At 55.2% G+C, this 14,087-nt stretch overlaps 2 protein-coding genes across 3 annotated transcripts; one reads left to right on the forward strand and one right to left on the reverse strand.

Moving 5' to 3' along the window:
* Positions 1-7: 7 nt before the first annotated feature.
* Positions 8-3,979, forward strand: PRELID1 (PRELI domain containing 1). The gene is made up of 5 exons (XM_017512849.2): positions 8-315; positions 854-1,079; positions 2,898-3,011; positions 3,120-3,198; positions 3,444-3,979. The coding sequence occupies exons 1-5, from the start codon at positions 224-226 to the stop codon at positions 3,590-3,592; spliced, it is 660 nt and encodes a 219-aa protein (XP_017368338.1). The 5' UTR covers positions 8-223; the 3' UTR covers positions 3,593-3,979.
* A 36-nt stretch (positions 3,980-4,015) lies between these two features.
* MXD3 (MAX dimerization protein 3) lies at positions 4,016-9,425 on the reverse strand. Of its 2 annotated transcripts, none has more exons than XM_037732917.1 (6): positions 8,866-9,425; positions 8,486-8,591; positions 7,762-7,791; positions 7,519-7,633; positions 4,805-4,988; positions 4,016-4,226 (listed from the first exon to the last, which is right to left on the reverse strand). In XM_037732917.1, the coding sequence occupies exons 1-6, from the start codon at positions 8,933-8,935 to the stop codon at positions 4,150-4,152; spliced, it is 582 nt and encodes a 193-aa protein (XP_037588845.1). In that variant the 5' UTR covers positions 8,936-9,425; the 3' UTR covers positions 4,016-4,149. The 2 variants fall into 2 exon arrangements, with proteins under 2 accessions (XP_037588845.1, XP_017368339.1); XM_017512850.2 differs by lacking the exon at positions 4,016-4,226 and adding an exon at positions 4,235-4,727 and having other exon boundaries at positions 8,866-9,419.
* Between the last annotated feature and the right edge of the window lie 4,662 nt (positions 9,426-14,087).

Consider the following 14,087-nt stretch of genomic DNA (forward strand, 5'->3'; position numbering starts at 1 on the left):
CGGAAGCGGTGGCTACCGTGTGGCTGCGCCGGAAGTGGCGCCCAGCCGGACAACTCATGGCGGCGGCAGCAGCAGCAGCTGCTTGGGCGCGGTGCGGTGGTGACTGAGTTACGAGCCTGGCGGCGGGTGTGCGCCGAGCCCCGGCCCGGCCCGGCCCCCGCGTGCCTCCCAGGCTCCGCACCCCTGATGCTGCGTGGGTGCTGAGCCCTCTCCGGCCGGGACGATGGTGAAGTATTTCCTGGGCCAGAGCGTGCTCCGGAGTTCCTGGGACCAAGTGTTCGCCGCTTTCTGGCAGCGGTACCCGAATCCCTATAGGTACGTGGTGTTTGGGAGAGCAAAACCCCACCATCTCGCTATTTGGAGATCGAAGTGTGGATAATCCCCGAGTAATGGACCAGAAAGAATTCGACATCGAATCCTACGTAGACCTTATCGGGGAAGCGGCCAGGCCTGCAAGGTCCTGAAGGGAGGCTGGGCCTGGGTGGTAGTTTACTTGATATCTTAGTGTAAGGTTCTTTTCTCAGGGTGGGGAGACAGGAAGAGGCTGCAGTAGGGGAGTTGGGAGGGATCTTGGGGTTGGAAATCCTGTTCCTCTGCTCGTGGCGCTTTCCTGAGGTGCAGTAAATCATGAGGTCTATTCCTGCTAGAAGGCCCAGGAATCCAGGTCAGCCAAATGGCGGGAGTTGGAATTTGCCCTGGGATGGGCTCTTAACTCTGGTGTGAACCATGGCACATACCACTCTGCAAGGTTACAGGAAGGCCTCTCTGGGCTTGTAGACTCCAAATGGGAATCACCTTGGGCAGTCTCTTCGGGGCAGGCTCCTGAGGGCCACCTTCACTCTGATACCTGCAGCAAACATGTCTTGACGGAAGACATAGTACACCGGGAGGTGACCCCTGACCAGAAACTGCTGTCCCGGCGACTCCTGACCAAGACTAACAGGATGCCTCGCTGGGCCGAGCGACTGTTTCCTGCCAATGTTGCTCACTCGGTGTACATCCTGGAGGACTCTATTGTGGACCCACAGAATCAGACCATGACCACCTTCACCTGGAACATCAACCACGCCCGGCTGATGGTGAGACACCTCCTGCTGCGATTCTGCCTCCCCCACCCCCAAATAGAGCTCTTCAGATACGTGTGTCTAGAGAGCCATGAGGGAGCTTTGGTGGTCTGAGGCAGGTCTGGGTTACTGAGGAGTGACAACTGTAGAGTATGACCTCACATTTTCTTCTTTCTAGCTGGTCACCCTCTCTGGACCTGTCTGACTCATTCATACAGTAGGGGAGGGGTACCTGTCTTACTCAGTTGTCCTAAGTTCTAAATGCAAAGCACTCCCATCAGGTATATGGCACAGCAGTGATGCTGAGTGGGGGAGGCAGTGGTTTTCCTGGTTTTGTTTGTTTTCTGGTGATAGAGTCTCACTCTGTCGCCCAGGCTGGAGTGCAGTGGCACAATCTCACCTCACTGCCACCACCATCTCCTAGGTTCAAGCAATTCTTGTGCCTTAGCCTCCTGAGGAGCTGGGTTTACAGGCCTGGTTAATTTTTTAGTATTTTTAGTACAGACTGGGTTTGGCCATGTTGGCCAGGCTGGTTCTGAACTCCTGGCCTCAAGTGATCTGCCCGCCTCAGCCTCCCAAAGTGCTGGGATCACAGGCGAGAGCATCAGTGGTTTTCAAACAGGAGCCCATCAAGCCATAAGGTACCTTGGATATGTCTCCGGAAGAGGCTTTCAGCCCTTTTTCTCACTTTGACTAGAGGAGTTTCACTGTTATTTGTCTTACCTAAATGGACTTCTGCCTGAGATTTGGGGAAAGGGCATTCCATATACCTTTGATCTATTGCTTTTAAGAAACTTTTAAACTTACGGGTTAAGGAATTTCCTACAGTATCTTCTTATATGTGAATATCCTGAAAGCTTTCAGCGAATTCTCTTTCTCAGCTTATTGTCCCAATAACCTTGAGAGGTGGATATTACTCTCTTGTGAAAAGATAGAAATGTGATTCATACAGGGCACTGTCCCACAAGGTCTGAGAGTGAGTGGGTATCTCACTCTGCCCGAGGGTTGTCTGAAGTCATCTCAGATGTTACAGAAGAGCACCATGTCTGTGTTTGGTAAATTACTAAGATAGTGTTCCAGAGGTGTGAGAAAGATCTCTTAAGTATTTTTCCTGGAAAGGAATGTTCAACTTTTTCCCATCTAATAATGAGAAGTGTGATGATTGTCTTTTTTTTTTTTTTGAAATGGAGTCTCCCTCTGTCACCCAGGCTGGAATGCAGTGCTGCATTCTTAGCTCACTGCAACCTCCGCTTCCTGGGTTCAAGCGATTCTCCTGCCTCAACCTCCCAAGTAACTGGGATTACAGGCACCCGCCGCCACACCCAGCTAATATTTGTATTTTTAGTAGAGACAGTGTTTCACCATGTTGGCCAGGCTGGTCTCAAACTACAGACCTCAAGTAATCCACCTGACTCAGCCTCCCAAAATGCTGGGATTACAGGCGTGAGCCACCACGCCCGGCAAATGTTTGTTTTTATTTGGACTGTCAGGAAACTCCAGAACTGCAGTGGGTGGAAGCGGGTTACAAACATTGGATGTGTCTAGAGGCATGAAAACAAAAATCCAGGAGCAGGATGGGCTGGAAGGCCCTTTGCTGATCTCAGGAGACGTTATGCCTTCTAGTTTTAAGGGTCAGAAGAGGTTTTTGAGAGCAAAATGACCTTATTTATGGCTTCTTGCTCTGTCAGTACCACTTGGGAGTGCAGTCAGTGGAAGGAATGGATTTTCATTGTATTGCTTCCCCTCATGAAAAGAGACAGGCAGTCAAATTTTTGTGCAAGTCGGCAAAATGGAAGACTGTATCACAATTGTGGTTGGCCTGACTCTGCATAGGTGGTGGAGGAACGATGTGTTTACTGTGTGAACTCTGACAACAGTGGCTGGACCGAAATCCGCCGTGAAGCCTGGGTCTCCTCTAGCTTATTTGGTGTCTCCAGAGCTGTCCAGGTGAGCTGTGTTGTGGGGGTTGCTGGGGCTCTGGGACCCAGGGCTTTCAGTTTTGGGGCTGGGGTCAATGGGCAACTCAGTATCCTTCCCTTTTTCATCTTTTGCCAGGAATTTGGTCTTGCCCGGTTCAAAAGCAACGTGACCAAGACTATGAAGGGTTTTGAATATATCTTGGCGAAGCTGCAAGGTGAGTGTCTGGGTATGTGGAGATCCCTCATAGGGAGAGGCTCACTCGGCCTAGTGAGTGTGGAGTCTGGGTTAGTCATTGCCCTGCTCTGAGCTGAGACTCCTCGTCTGTACTGGGTGTGGGAAGAGGGTGAATATCACCTTTCTAGTGGAGCCTGGCCCAGGGAAGGTTGGTGTCATGGAGGAGGGAAATTAGGTGGGTGTTTCAGGCACCCTCTGAAGCCAGCCACCTGCCCTTTGCAACAGGTGAGGCCCCTTCCAAAACACTTGTTGAGACAGCCAAGGAAGCCAAGGAGAAAGCAAAGGAGACGGCACTGGCAGCTACAGAGAAGGCCAAGGACCTCGCCAGCAAGGCGGCCACCAAGCAGCAGCAGCAGCAGCAGCAGTTTGTGTAGCCAGCCTACCACCACCACAGCACCCCAGACAGCTTGGCTTAGCCCCTCTGCCCTCCCTCCATTGTACTTTATCAATAAAAATCAACTTCCAGCCCTATCTACTGTCTGGGTGGTGGGTTGAGGGTATCAGTTTGGCATCCACAGTACACCACCACGTTTTCCAGTCTGAGCCAGGTCTGCTTATTCTCCCATTGGGCAGCTGAGGACCCAGGCACAGAGGTGCACTGACTTGCCTCAGGCCCCAGGTAGCCTGGGTGAACTGGCGATAAATGCTAGACGGGAAGCCCCACGAGGGAAGGGCTCTTGGTTTTGTTCTCTGATGGGTCTCAAGTACCTGGAACAGTATCTAGCACTTAATAGGCACTCAATAAATACTTGCTGAATTCAGTCAGTCCTAGCTCTGGAGTTGGAAAGCTTTGGTTTGAATCTTGACTTCACTGTTTTTGGACCTCAGGCAAGTCACATCATTCAGCCTTATTTCCACCATCTGTGAAGTGGAGACAGAACAGCCTTCGAGTTGTGAGGATTAACTGCACTGACTGGCACAGCCGACAGTGTCAGTGATGGGAACTGATCTTATTTCCTCTTCCAGTGGGTTTGTGGTTGGGAGTTTCCCCATTTTCATCAGGTGAGACTAGGACGGGAAGTTATGAAAGAGGCTTTTAATGAAGATACTGTACAGTTATGTGAGGCAAAGGCCAGGGGGCCTTGTCCAAGAAGGGAAGAGGCCCAAGAGGCTTCCTGTTCCCTTGGAGGCAGCAGAGCCAGGTGCTTGGGCTCAGGCCCAAGCTGCCTGCCCTGCAGGGGTTTAGGGAGGTCCTGATGAGTCCTGCCTCTTCCAGAGGGCCTGCCTGGCAGCCAGCAGCAGGGTATGGGGGAGCACCTGTTCCCACACAAGGGTCCTTTTAGTCCATTCCAACAGAGGACTCCTAACAGCACTTAAGGCTTGGGGAGAGCTCATCCCTGGCAGGTGGGCCTGGCACGAGCAGAGGGCAGAGGCCTGCCCTGGGTGAAGAACATCATAGCCAGGCGCCGCTGCTGTGCGAGTAGCTGTGCTCCTGGCCCGCGATGAAGCCCCGCAGCAGCTCAGCCTCACCCCCAAACACCAGGCTCTCCACATCCACCTCCAGCTCCTCTGTGCAGGGAGGGGTCCAATCAGAAGACCTGGCTTGCCCCGAGGGCCACACAACCCCTCAGCCTCGGGGCACTCACCTTGGTCTGAGTCTGACCGCTCGGAGGAAAGGCCTGAGGAGTCCAGGCTGTCCGCCCGCAGCCGTTCCCGCTCGGCTGCCCCTGCCAGCCCCCGGAGCTGCTCCAGCTGCCGCTGCAGGCTCTGCTGCTTGCTGCGCAGCCTCTCCTTGAGCTGCCGGGCCCGCTGCTCCTGCTCCTCCAGTTTCTGCAGATCCCAAAGGAGCAAGGGATTGGGGTCAGCGGCCTGGGGGCTTGAGTTGCACCCCAACACCACTCAGTACTGGGCCACGGCCACAGGGCTGATGCCTACTCCAGGCACGCGGCAACTAACTCCAGGTCCCAGAGGGTTGCACCCACATCCTCCAGAAAGCAAGCCCCTTTCCCGCCATGCACACGGCCTGTGAGGATGCTGCCTAGATTGGGGGTGGGGAGCACCACAATCTCAAAGGCCTTTGGGGCCTACTCAGGGTTAAAGGATTGGAGTCTATATAGTGTCCAGCGGTGGGAACTGGGGGAGAGGTGCACTGGTGCGTGGACACTTTCTCAGGTGCCAGGTATGTGCTGTCACAGGAAACAGGCCTGGTGCTACCAGGTCTCCCCATTTCTTTTTTTTTTTTTTTTTTTGAGACGTCTCAAGTCACCAAGGCTGGGGAGCAGTGGCATAATTTCCACTCACTGCAACCTCCGCCTCCTGGGTTCAAGTGATTCCCGGCCTCAGCCTCCCAAATACCTGGGATTACAGGCACCCACCACCATGCCTGGCTACTTTTTTTTTTTTTTGAGATGGAGTTTTAGCTCATTCCCCAGGCTGGAGTGCAATGGCGGGCCTCGGCTCACTGCAACCTCCGCCTCCCCAGTTCAAGCGATTCTCCTGCCTCAGCCTCCTGAGTAGCTGGGACTACAAGCGCATGCCACCACATCTGACTGATTTTTGTATTTTTAGTAGAGACAGAGTTTCATCGTGTTGGCCAGGCTGGTCTTTAACTCCTGACCTCAGGTGATCCGCCTGCTTTGGCCTCCCAAAGTGCTGGGATTACAGGTGTAAGCTGCGTAAGCCCGGCCCCCACATTTCTTCACGAGAAGCTGGAAAGTCAGATTTTTCATGTGAAATGTCTTTTGAGGGGTTGAAAACTAATTTACATTTTAAGAAAATTACAGAACAAACAAAGGCTACCAGTTTGTAGCTTCTGGTCATGATCCCTCAAGAGTGCAAGGCGTTAGCACCCTCCCTCCCATCCCCCTACCTCCCACCAAGCTCTGCCAGCCCTGAAGTTCCAAGGAAGGGAAGGCCAAGGGCTCTCCCAGGCAGAGCCCTCAGTGGCAGAAGCTTACATTCGGTCACTCAACAACAAGGGGAAAATTGGGCCATGGGGCCATTTGGACTGGGCAGAGAAAGAGGAGTAAGAGCTACTGAGGCGAACATGGGAAGGAAGAAACGTTGAGGCAGAGGGAGCCTGGGAAGAGCGTGGAGCATTGAGCTTCTGTGGGGAATAGGGAGAGATGAGGCCGAAAGTACAGCCTACTAGCAAGGCCTGGGTTATGAAGGGTCTTGAGATTCACAGGAAGTAAGGAGCAGAGGCTTTGTCCTGTCAGGGGCGATTGGGGGGTTTTCAGCAGGAGGTGGGTCTGGGTAATCTGTGTGCTGCAGAGATCATTCTAGAGCAAAGTAGAAGACAGCCTGGTGGAGGCAAAACAGGAAGCAGGAAGGCCGGGAAGAGGCTGGTGAATTAGTCCAGGAGGGGGGTGATGGAGCCCCAGAAAAGGAGCATCCCCAGGTCCTGCCCACGGGCCACCCAGCCCCTGAGGGGCACACATCATCCATCCGAGAACCAGGCCAGGCCAGGCAAGCTCCGTGTGAGAAACTGAGCCGTTAACCCAACCAGTGTTATTCAGCCACAATGATGGTAATAACAGACACCTGGGGGGCGCGAAGCTGTGGTTTATTTGCTGACAGCACATAGGTCTATGTGTGCCACAGCCCCCAGTGCCTAGAATAGGGCCTGGCCGAACCAGGGCTCAATAAACACTTGGGAGGAGATAATGCAAGCCAGGGACCTGGGCATGGATCCTGAATCTGCCTCCCATCAGCTGTGCGACCTGGCCCTCCGCCTAGCTGTGCCTCCATTTATTCTTCTGTCAGGAGGGTCAGGAGGGCAGGAAAAGTCCTGTGGTTTCCAAGGCCACAGGGCTGCCAGGGCCACTGGGCCTTTATTCAGCACACCCATTCTTGACCACCAGAGGGCACTGAGCTCAGCCCCAGCAGCAGCAGGGGTCCTGGGAATGACTGGCATCTTCTCAGTCCCTTCCTCTCAAGTCTCTGGAGCTGCCTCCCAGGTGGCACCAGGATAGACTGCCCATAACAGGAGGCTTTGAAGGATGGGAGAGCAGGAGAGCAAGGACCCCCACATACATCCCATCACAAAATTCAACAGCCATCCCCTCCCATCAAACAGGAGGAAAGGTTAGTCCAGACGGGCTAAGTGACTTGCCCAAGGTCTCACGGCTGAGATCTAAGTGATAACAGCTGTAACAGCAGCAATGAACATTTATAGAGTGAACTCGTTTAAGCCTCAACAACCCTCTGAGTTATTGTCTGATTTTTTTCCCCATTTAATGGATTTGGAAAGTCAAAGCTCAGAGCGCAGTCCCAAGTCACACCTCAGGCCTCGTTCCCCAGTCCCACCAGCCCCTCCATACACCAGGGCAAGCCAGTCCCGTGCAGCAGGGGGCTTCACCTGGATGTGCATCCTGGCACGGCGCAGCAGGCTCAGTGTGGTGTATCGAGCACAGTCAGCCCCCAGGGGCATCTGCTGTTTCAGCCGCTCCAGACACCGCTTCAACTGGGCCCTCCTGTGGGGGAAGAGGTCTGGAGGGCAGTGGCAGCTCCATCTTGCTGGCCACAGGAATGGCAGGGGATGGAAGATCAGAGGGAGGTGGCTCCTAGGGGCTGGCGCTGTCAGGGCAGGGCTGGGACTCACCTGCGCTTCTCCAGTTCATTGTGCACAGACCTGCCAATGCCAGAGAGGATGGGGTGAGGGGGAATCAGCTACTACTCATGCCCTCAATCCCAGGGCCACCAGTGGCTCAAGAGCCACTATAGATGCCTGCCCCAAACAAGACCCCTGTGAAGACTTCATGCTGGCCTGAGACACCAGAGTCCCCTGGCAGGGTGAGGGGAGTCAAAGACACAAAGCCAAATGCTTAACAGAAGCCTGCCCGGGGCGGGGGGGGGGGGGGGGGGATGGGGGTCCTAACAAGGCCCCCTACCAGCTGGTCAGGAAGGGCTTCCGAGACAGAGGTGACAACTAAATGCAGAAACAGAAGTTTCCCAAGCAGGTAGTGGAGGGAGAGGCATTCAAATAGGAGGGAACAGCATATGCAAAGGGCTGGGGAGAGGCGAGAAAAGGAGGAAGCCAGTGGGGGAGGTGAGTGGCCTGATGAGTGGAGTGCCAGAGTGCGCGTGGAATTGGGACCGCCACTGTTGTCTGCAGTTCCTGGCACATCTAGAGGTGCTCAAGAAGTCCTTGAACGAATAGAAAGGTGTGAGTGTGTTTGGAGAGAGGGAGATGGCAGAAGGGGTCTGAATGCTTCCCGGAGCAGGACACCTGGCCCAAAAGATGCAAGCAACAAGTGGACAGAGGAGGGCCCGACCAGGGGCGGCGCCCACCCCACCCCCACTCCCGCCGCCCCGGCCCTCCTCACCGCCCGCTGTCCTGCGCGCCAGGAGCCTCGGGAGGTCGCTTCTTCCTCCTGTGGATGGGGCCGGGACTGCGGTGCGGGCACAGGGACGCATAACCATGCTCGGCCTCTGCCAGAGAGAGCCCCCGCCCGCGTCAGGCTGGGGCTGGACCTGGTCCCAGAGGGAGCTCCAGGCACAGCACGGTTCAGGAAAGGCTTTTGGCGCCAGGACCATTTCCCTAGCCCTCCCTGCTCTACAGCCCCGGGGTCCTCTCGAGTTGAGGGCGGGACGTCCCAGGGTTACTGTTCTAGGGCCATGCATCCTTCAAGCCGGAAGCCAGGTCCAGTCCAGGGCCGTGTCAGCGAGGTCGCCGCCCGGAATCCAGCCAAGGGTTCTTCCTCACCTCTCTCACGGCGCTCCAGGAACTCGGCCGCCTGCAGCAGGACCTGGATGTTGCTGGCCACGGGTTCCATGTCGGCGACAGCTAGAGGCGGGCCGGCCTAGGGAGCCGGCCGGAGCAGCGGCTGCACCACTTTTGTTACAAAGTAACTGACACGGTGCAACAAACACAGGGGCCCGCCCCGCCCCCGGGACGCCCCGCCCGCGGGAACGCCCAGCCCTTGGCCCCGCCCCTCTGAAAGCTGCCTCGGAGCCGCAGCCCAGATCCGGCAGCCGCCCGGCTCCGAGTGGTCCTGGAACCTCCACGGGCAGGTAAGGGCGCCGGCTGCAGGCCTGGCCCTGGAACGAACCCTCAGGCTGACGGGTGCTGCTTCTTGCTCGCTTCTCTCATCCACTCACGCCGGCTCATGGGCGTCTTTGATCTCAGCTTTCAGCCCCGTGCTGGTTACTATCCCCGCACGTAGGAAGGCGCTTTGGGGGCCAGACGGTCCCCTGGAGGCCCCGGGCCCAGCCGCTGCACGTGGGCGCCGCGGGGGCGGGGCCTGCCGGCCGCCGCTCGCCCATTCGCCCATGGCCTCTAGAGGCTCGCTGTCGTCATCCTCGGGGCGGGGCCGGGAAGCCTCTGATGCCCTATTGGCTGGCGCTCCACCCCGCCCTCTCCCGCCGCTGGTCCACACGTTCCGGCGGGAAAAGAAGCAGGTTTCAAATTTGAAAACCCGAGCGATGGGGCGGGGTTGAGCGGGGAGCTGAGCCGCAATGCGCAGGCGCCGGCGGAGGGGGCCGCGGACCCGGCCCCTGCGCTCCAGAAATCTGTCCCCACGCCTGCATGCCATCTGCCCCCGAAGGCCCCCGTGGGCCCCAGTTTCTTACTGCGTCGAATGGGAATAATCTCTCGGCCCCCCTCCTCTTCTGTTGGGACGCTGTTGTTGCTACGAAAACGCCAGTGGGGTAACAGCTTCCCAAGGCAGACCATACCCTGGAAGCACCCGAAATGGCTTTTTCCGGAGCCCTGGGTTCTGGTGTTCACGGAGTTGGGCTCCTCTCCTGTCACTGATTTCTCAGCTGTGTGTGACTCTGGAAGTAACCTCCGTCTCTAAGCCCCAAGAGCCCTGCGACAGCGTTGAAGGATCGGAGCCAATGCCTTTGCAGTGCCCATGGCATGAAGGAGCCGCGCATCTCAAAGGCCAGTGTAACCAGAGGCCAGCGTTTGCCTCCCAGGCAGCCCCTGCTTGCCTTACTCAGAGTCCATGAACTCTTCTTGAACCTGACTCTCCTAGCCCGCCGAAGGAGTGGCTGTGGTGACTTCTCGGCGCAGCACCAGTGGGTGGTGCCACATCTGGGGACAGGAGATGAAAGTAGCTGTAGCAGGGTGGAGCATTACTGCCAGCTGTGGGCCGAGTCTGTGACCCAAGTAACCCCAAAATAGAGAGGGGAGAGAAGTCGGGGGGATAGATGCTTTGTAAAGAAGACAGTCCTTGTAAATACCACAGGAACATGTCAGGCCTCAGCTCCTTGGTGAAAAAAAACAATTTTTTTTTTTTTCTTTTGCCCAGGCTGAAGTGCAACAGCTCCATCTTTGCTCACTGCAACCCCCACCTCCCGGGTTCAAGTGATTCTCCTGCCTCAGCCTCCCCAGTAGCTGGGATTACAGGAGCCCACCACTACACTCAACTAATTTTTGTATTTTTAGTAGAGATGGGGTTTCACCATGTTGGCCAGGCTGGTACTTAACTCCTGACCTCAGGGGATTGCACCCCACTCTTGGCCTCCCAAAGTGTTGGGGTTACAGATGTGAACCACCGCACCTGGCTGGGAAAAATCTTAAAGTTTCTCTAAGAGTTGCTCATAGAGGAATGACTGCCTGTCCAGACAGGAACTGCTGCCAGGGACAATCCATCTACCCATCTGCCTTTCCTTCAATGAGATACTTGCTGAGCACTCACTGGACACCAGATGCTGTGCTTGGGACTGGAGGACATACAATGGGCAAAAGCACACAGGGTCCCTGACCTTGCAGAGCTCATAGGCTTGAGGGGGAGTGACCAATACAGTCACAGGAAGGTGGAGGTCCGGCTGGACAGGTCCTCACACGGAGAGACCTTGCCCACGGCACATTCTAAGGAACATTTGACCTAATCGGGAGGTCAGAGAAGGCTTTTCTGGGGAAATGGATGAAGAGATGTTATCTAAGTATAGAAGAGATGAAAGAATTCTAGACACACAGCACATGGAAAGGCTCTGGGGCTGAAAGGAGCGTGGCAGGGGTGGTATGGTTTATACAGAGCAAATGGCCTGGTGCAGGCTAACAATGGGGAGATGCAGGGCCCAGAACATGCTGATGGGTTCCCCCAAACTCCTGCCTGCAATCAGCCATGTCTGACGAAAGGAGTCACAAGGCTGTGAATGAATTTCCAACTTTATTTCACTAAAGTCAGCACCACGTGGTGCAGGCAGGAACCTCCTCAGACATCTGGGCCCCAGGTGGTCTGGCCTCCAGGGTAGGATAGAGGTGGGGAGGTTCTGAAGAAGGAGAGTTATCAGAAGAGGGAAGCATACATTAGCTAAAGACATGGCCAGGAGGTGGTGGAAGTCAGGCTGGGCCTGCAGGGGGGCTGGAGTGTCCACGTCAAGGAGTTTGGACTTCATCCTAGGAGCTGCGGAGCAGTCTTGAGCCAGGGACAGCATGCGAGCTGGGGTCAAGGCCACTGGCCAGCGCCAGACAGGAACAATTCATCCCGAGGAACAGGGCGGGACAGGGCGTGGGGGATCTGGCCTGGACCAGCTGGGCTCCCCACCCCAAGCCCTTGCATGTCCCCTGCACCCCTCTGAGAAAATGCTAGAGCTAGTGGCCTCTGCACAGGACTGGGCAGAGGAACTCCAGTGTCCCCTCAGCAAATGGCCCAGATCCTCTGCCCTGGATTCTGCAGGGTCCTGTGCTGTGCCCTGTGACCTCCCACCCCACCCAGCCCACCGTAACTGGGGCTCTGCTGCCTGTACTTGCAGTGCAGGCTTTACCAGGGACTACGGTTCTCTAGGTTCCAAGAACAGAGTTTGCATCCGTGCCCTGAGTGGGAGGTGAGAAGGGAGACCGGCACCCCATGCCTTTGTCCCAATTAGGACGTCTTGAAGACGGCAGCCACCGTCCTCCTCCATCCCATGGACAGGGTGCAGGAGGAGATGGCTCTGCGTTCCCCAGATCCCTTTCCCCTTCTCCGCTACAGGGGAGAGTCGTGGCGGGGAGTCGGGAGCCTGGCGCTGACCCTGGACCTCTGCCCAGCCTCCTTCCTGGGCTGCCCCCAGGCTCCCCTCTCCCAGAGAGCAGCACTCTGTAGTCACAGAGCTAAACAGGTCATGGCCCTGCTGAAGGACAAACACCCCCACTCAAGGCCCACGCTCCCATGGCCTTCAGGAGAAAGTTCGAGCTGGGCCGTACCCCTCCTCCTGCCATGGCAGGGGAGGTGCCATGCCCTTGCCCACCTCCCTGCCTCTGCCATCTTGGCTCAACGTCACTTGCTCCAGGAGGTTCCCAGGCCTCCCTCCTTCAGCACATCCTCCCAAGCAGCAGTGGGCCCTGTGTCCCTCAGGGTCAGCCTCTTCCCACAGACCGTGACCTCAGCGACAGAGCAAACCAATGCCAAACAGAGGCTTGGCCAGGCCATGGGCCAAGGGTAGGGAAGGGCTGGTGGGCCTGTGTCTCCATGCCCACAGGATGTGGGGGAAAGAAGCAGTCAGCAGACCCCCACATAAGGCTACCTCTGGAACACCCCCCAGGCTGTTGCGGCAGTGCTGCATAATGACCAAGATTCGGGTGCCAGCCAGTCTCTCGCTTAGTGTCACAGGGGCTAAGCCATGAGGCCAGACCTGGCTGGATGGATCTCAGAAGTGCCTGGCAGCCCCTGCTATCCTAGGTGGAATGCTGCAATCAGGCCTCTGTAGGATCAGTGTTATGGCCACTTTTTGTTCTTTTGAGGTGGGGTCTCGTGACGTCACCCAGGCCAGAGTGCGGTAGCACAATCAAGGCTCACTACAGCCTTGACCTGCTGGGCTCAAGCAGTCCTCCTGCCTCAGCCTCCAAAGTAGCTGGGACCACAGGGGTATGCCACCATGCCTAATTTATTTTTTGTAGAAATGGGGTCTCAATCTATTTCCCAGGCTGGTCTCAAACTCTTAGGCTCAAGCAACCCTCTCACCTGGGCCTTCAAAGTGCTGGGATTACAGGTGTTGACAGTCCCAGCTTTTTTTTTTTTTTTTTTTGAGATGGAGTCTCACTCCTGTCCAGGATGGAGTGCAGTGGCTCGATCTCGGCTCACTGCAACCTCCACCTCCCAGATTCAAGCGATTCTCCTGCTTCAGCCTCCTGAGTAGTTGGGATTACAGGTGCCTGCCACAATGCCAAGCTAATTTTTTGTTTTTTTGGTAGAGACGGGGTTTCACCACGTTGGTCAGGCTGGTCTCAAACTCCTGACCTCAGGTGATCTGCCTGCCTCGTCCTCCCAAAGTGCTGGGATTACAGGCATGAGCTAGTTTGCCTGGCCAAGTCCCAGCTTCTTAAGGTGGAAATGTGAATAATTCATTTTATTCCTTCTTTTCTTATGCACTACTTTTACTACAGCCTACATGCTTTGATGTGGTTCTGTTTTGATTCAGATAGATATTTTCAAATTCCCCTCAGAATTTTTTATCTGATTTGTGACCCATAAATAACTTGAAGTGTGTTCCTTAATTTCTAATATTTGGGAATTTTTCAGATATCTCTTTGTTATTGGTTGGTAATTTAATTCTGTTGAGTTTAGAGAATATACTCATGATTTTGATCATCTGAAATTTATCAGGCCCTGTATGGTCCAGTGTATGACCTATGTTTTTTTTTTTTTCTTTTGAGATGGAGTCTTGCTCTGTCGCCAAGATTAGAGTGCAGTGGCCTGATCTGGCCTCACTGCAACTTCCGCTTCCCATGTTCAAACAATTCTCTTCCCTTAGCCTCCCGAGTAACTGGGACTACCGGCATGCACCACCATACTCAGCTAATTTTTGTATTTTTAGTAGAGAGGGGATTTCATCATGTTGGCCAGGCTAGTCTCGAACTCCTAACCTCAAGTGATCCACCTGCCTTTGCCTCCCAAAGTACTGGGATTACAGGTGTGAGCCACTGTGCCTGGCCTGTATGACCTAGCATGTGACCAAACAATTTTTATATCCTTACTAATTTTTTTTTTTTTTTTTTTT

The sequence above is a fragment of the Cebus imitator genome, unplaced genomic scaffold (genome assembly GCF_001604975.1).
Source record: "Cebus imitator isolate Cc_AM_T3 unplaced genomic scaffold, Cebus_imitator-1.0 Scaffold478, whole genome shotgun sequence".
Classification (NCBI taxonomy): domain Eukaryota; kingdom Metazoa; phylum Chordata; class Mammalia; order Primates; family Cebidae; genus Cebus; species Cebus imitator.

Excerpts from the sequence above, each read along its gene's own strand:
- PRELID1 (XM_017512849.2), top strand. The coding sequence starts at position 224 with ATGGTGAAGTATTTCCTGGGCCAGAGCGTGCTCCGGAGTTCCTGGGAC. Across the intron at positions 316-853 it reads CGGTACCCGAATCCCTATAG|CAAACATGTCTTGACGGAAG; the intron begins GTACGTGGTGTT and ends TGATACCTGCAG. Across the intron at positions 3,199-3,443 it reads TATCTTGGCGAAGCTGCAAG|GTGAGGCCCCTTCCAAAACA; the intron begins GTGAGTGTCTGG and ends CCTTTGCAACAG.
- MXD3 (XM_017512850.2), bottom strand. The coding sequence starts at position 8,935 with ATGGAACCCGTGGCCAGCAACATCCAGGTCCTGCTGCAGGCGGCCGAG. Across the intron at positions 8,592-8,865 it reads CCTGGAGCGCCGTGAGAGAG|AGGCCGAGCATGGTTATGCG; the intron begins GTGAGGAAGAAC and ends TCTCTCTGGCAG. Across the intron at positions 7,634-7,761 it reads AATGAACTGGAGAAGCGCAG|GAGGGCCCAGTTGAAGCGGT; the intron begins GTGAGTCCCAGC and ends CTTCCCCCACAG.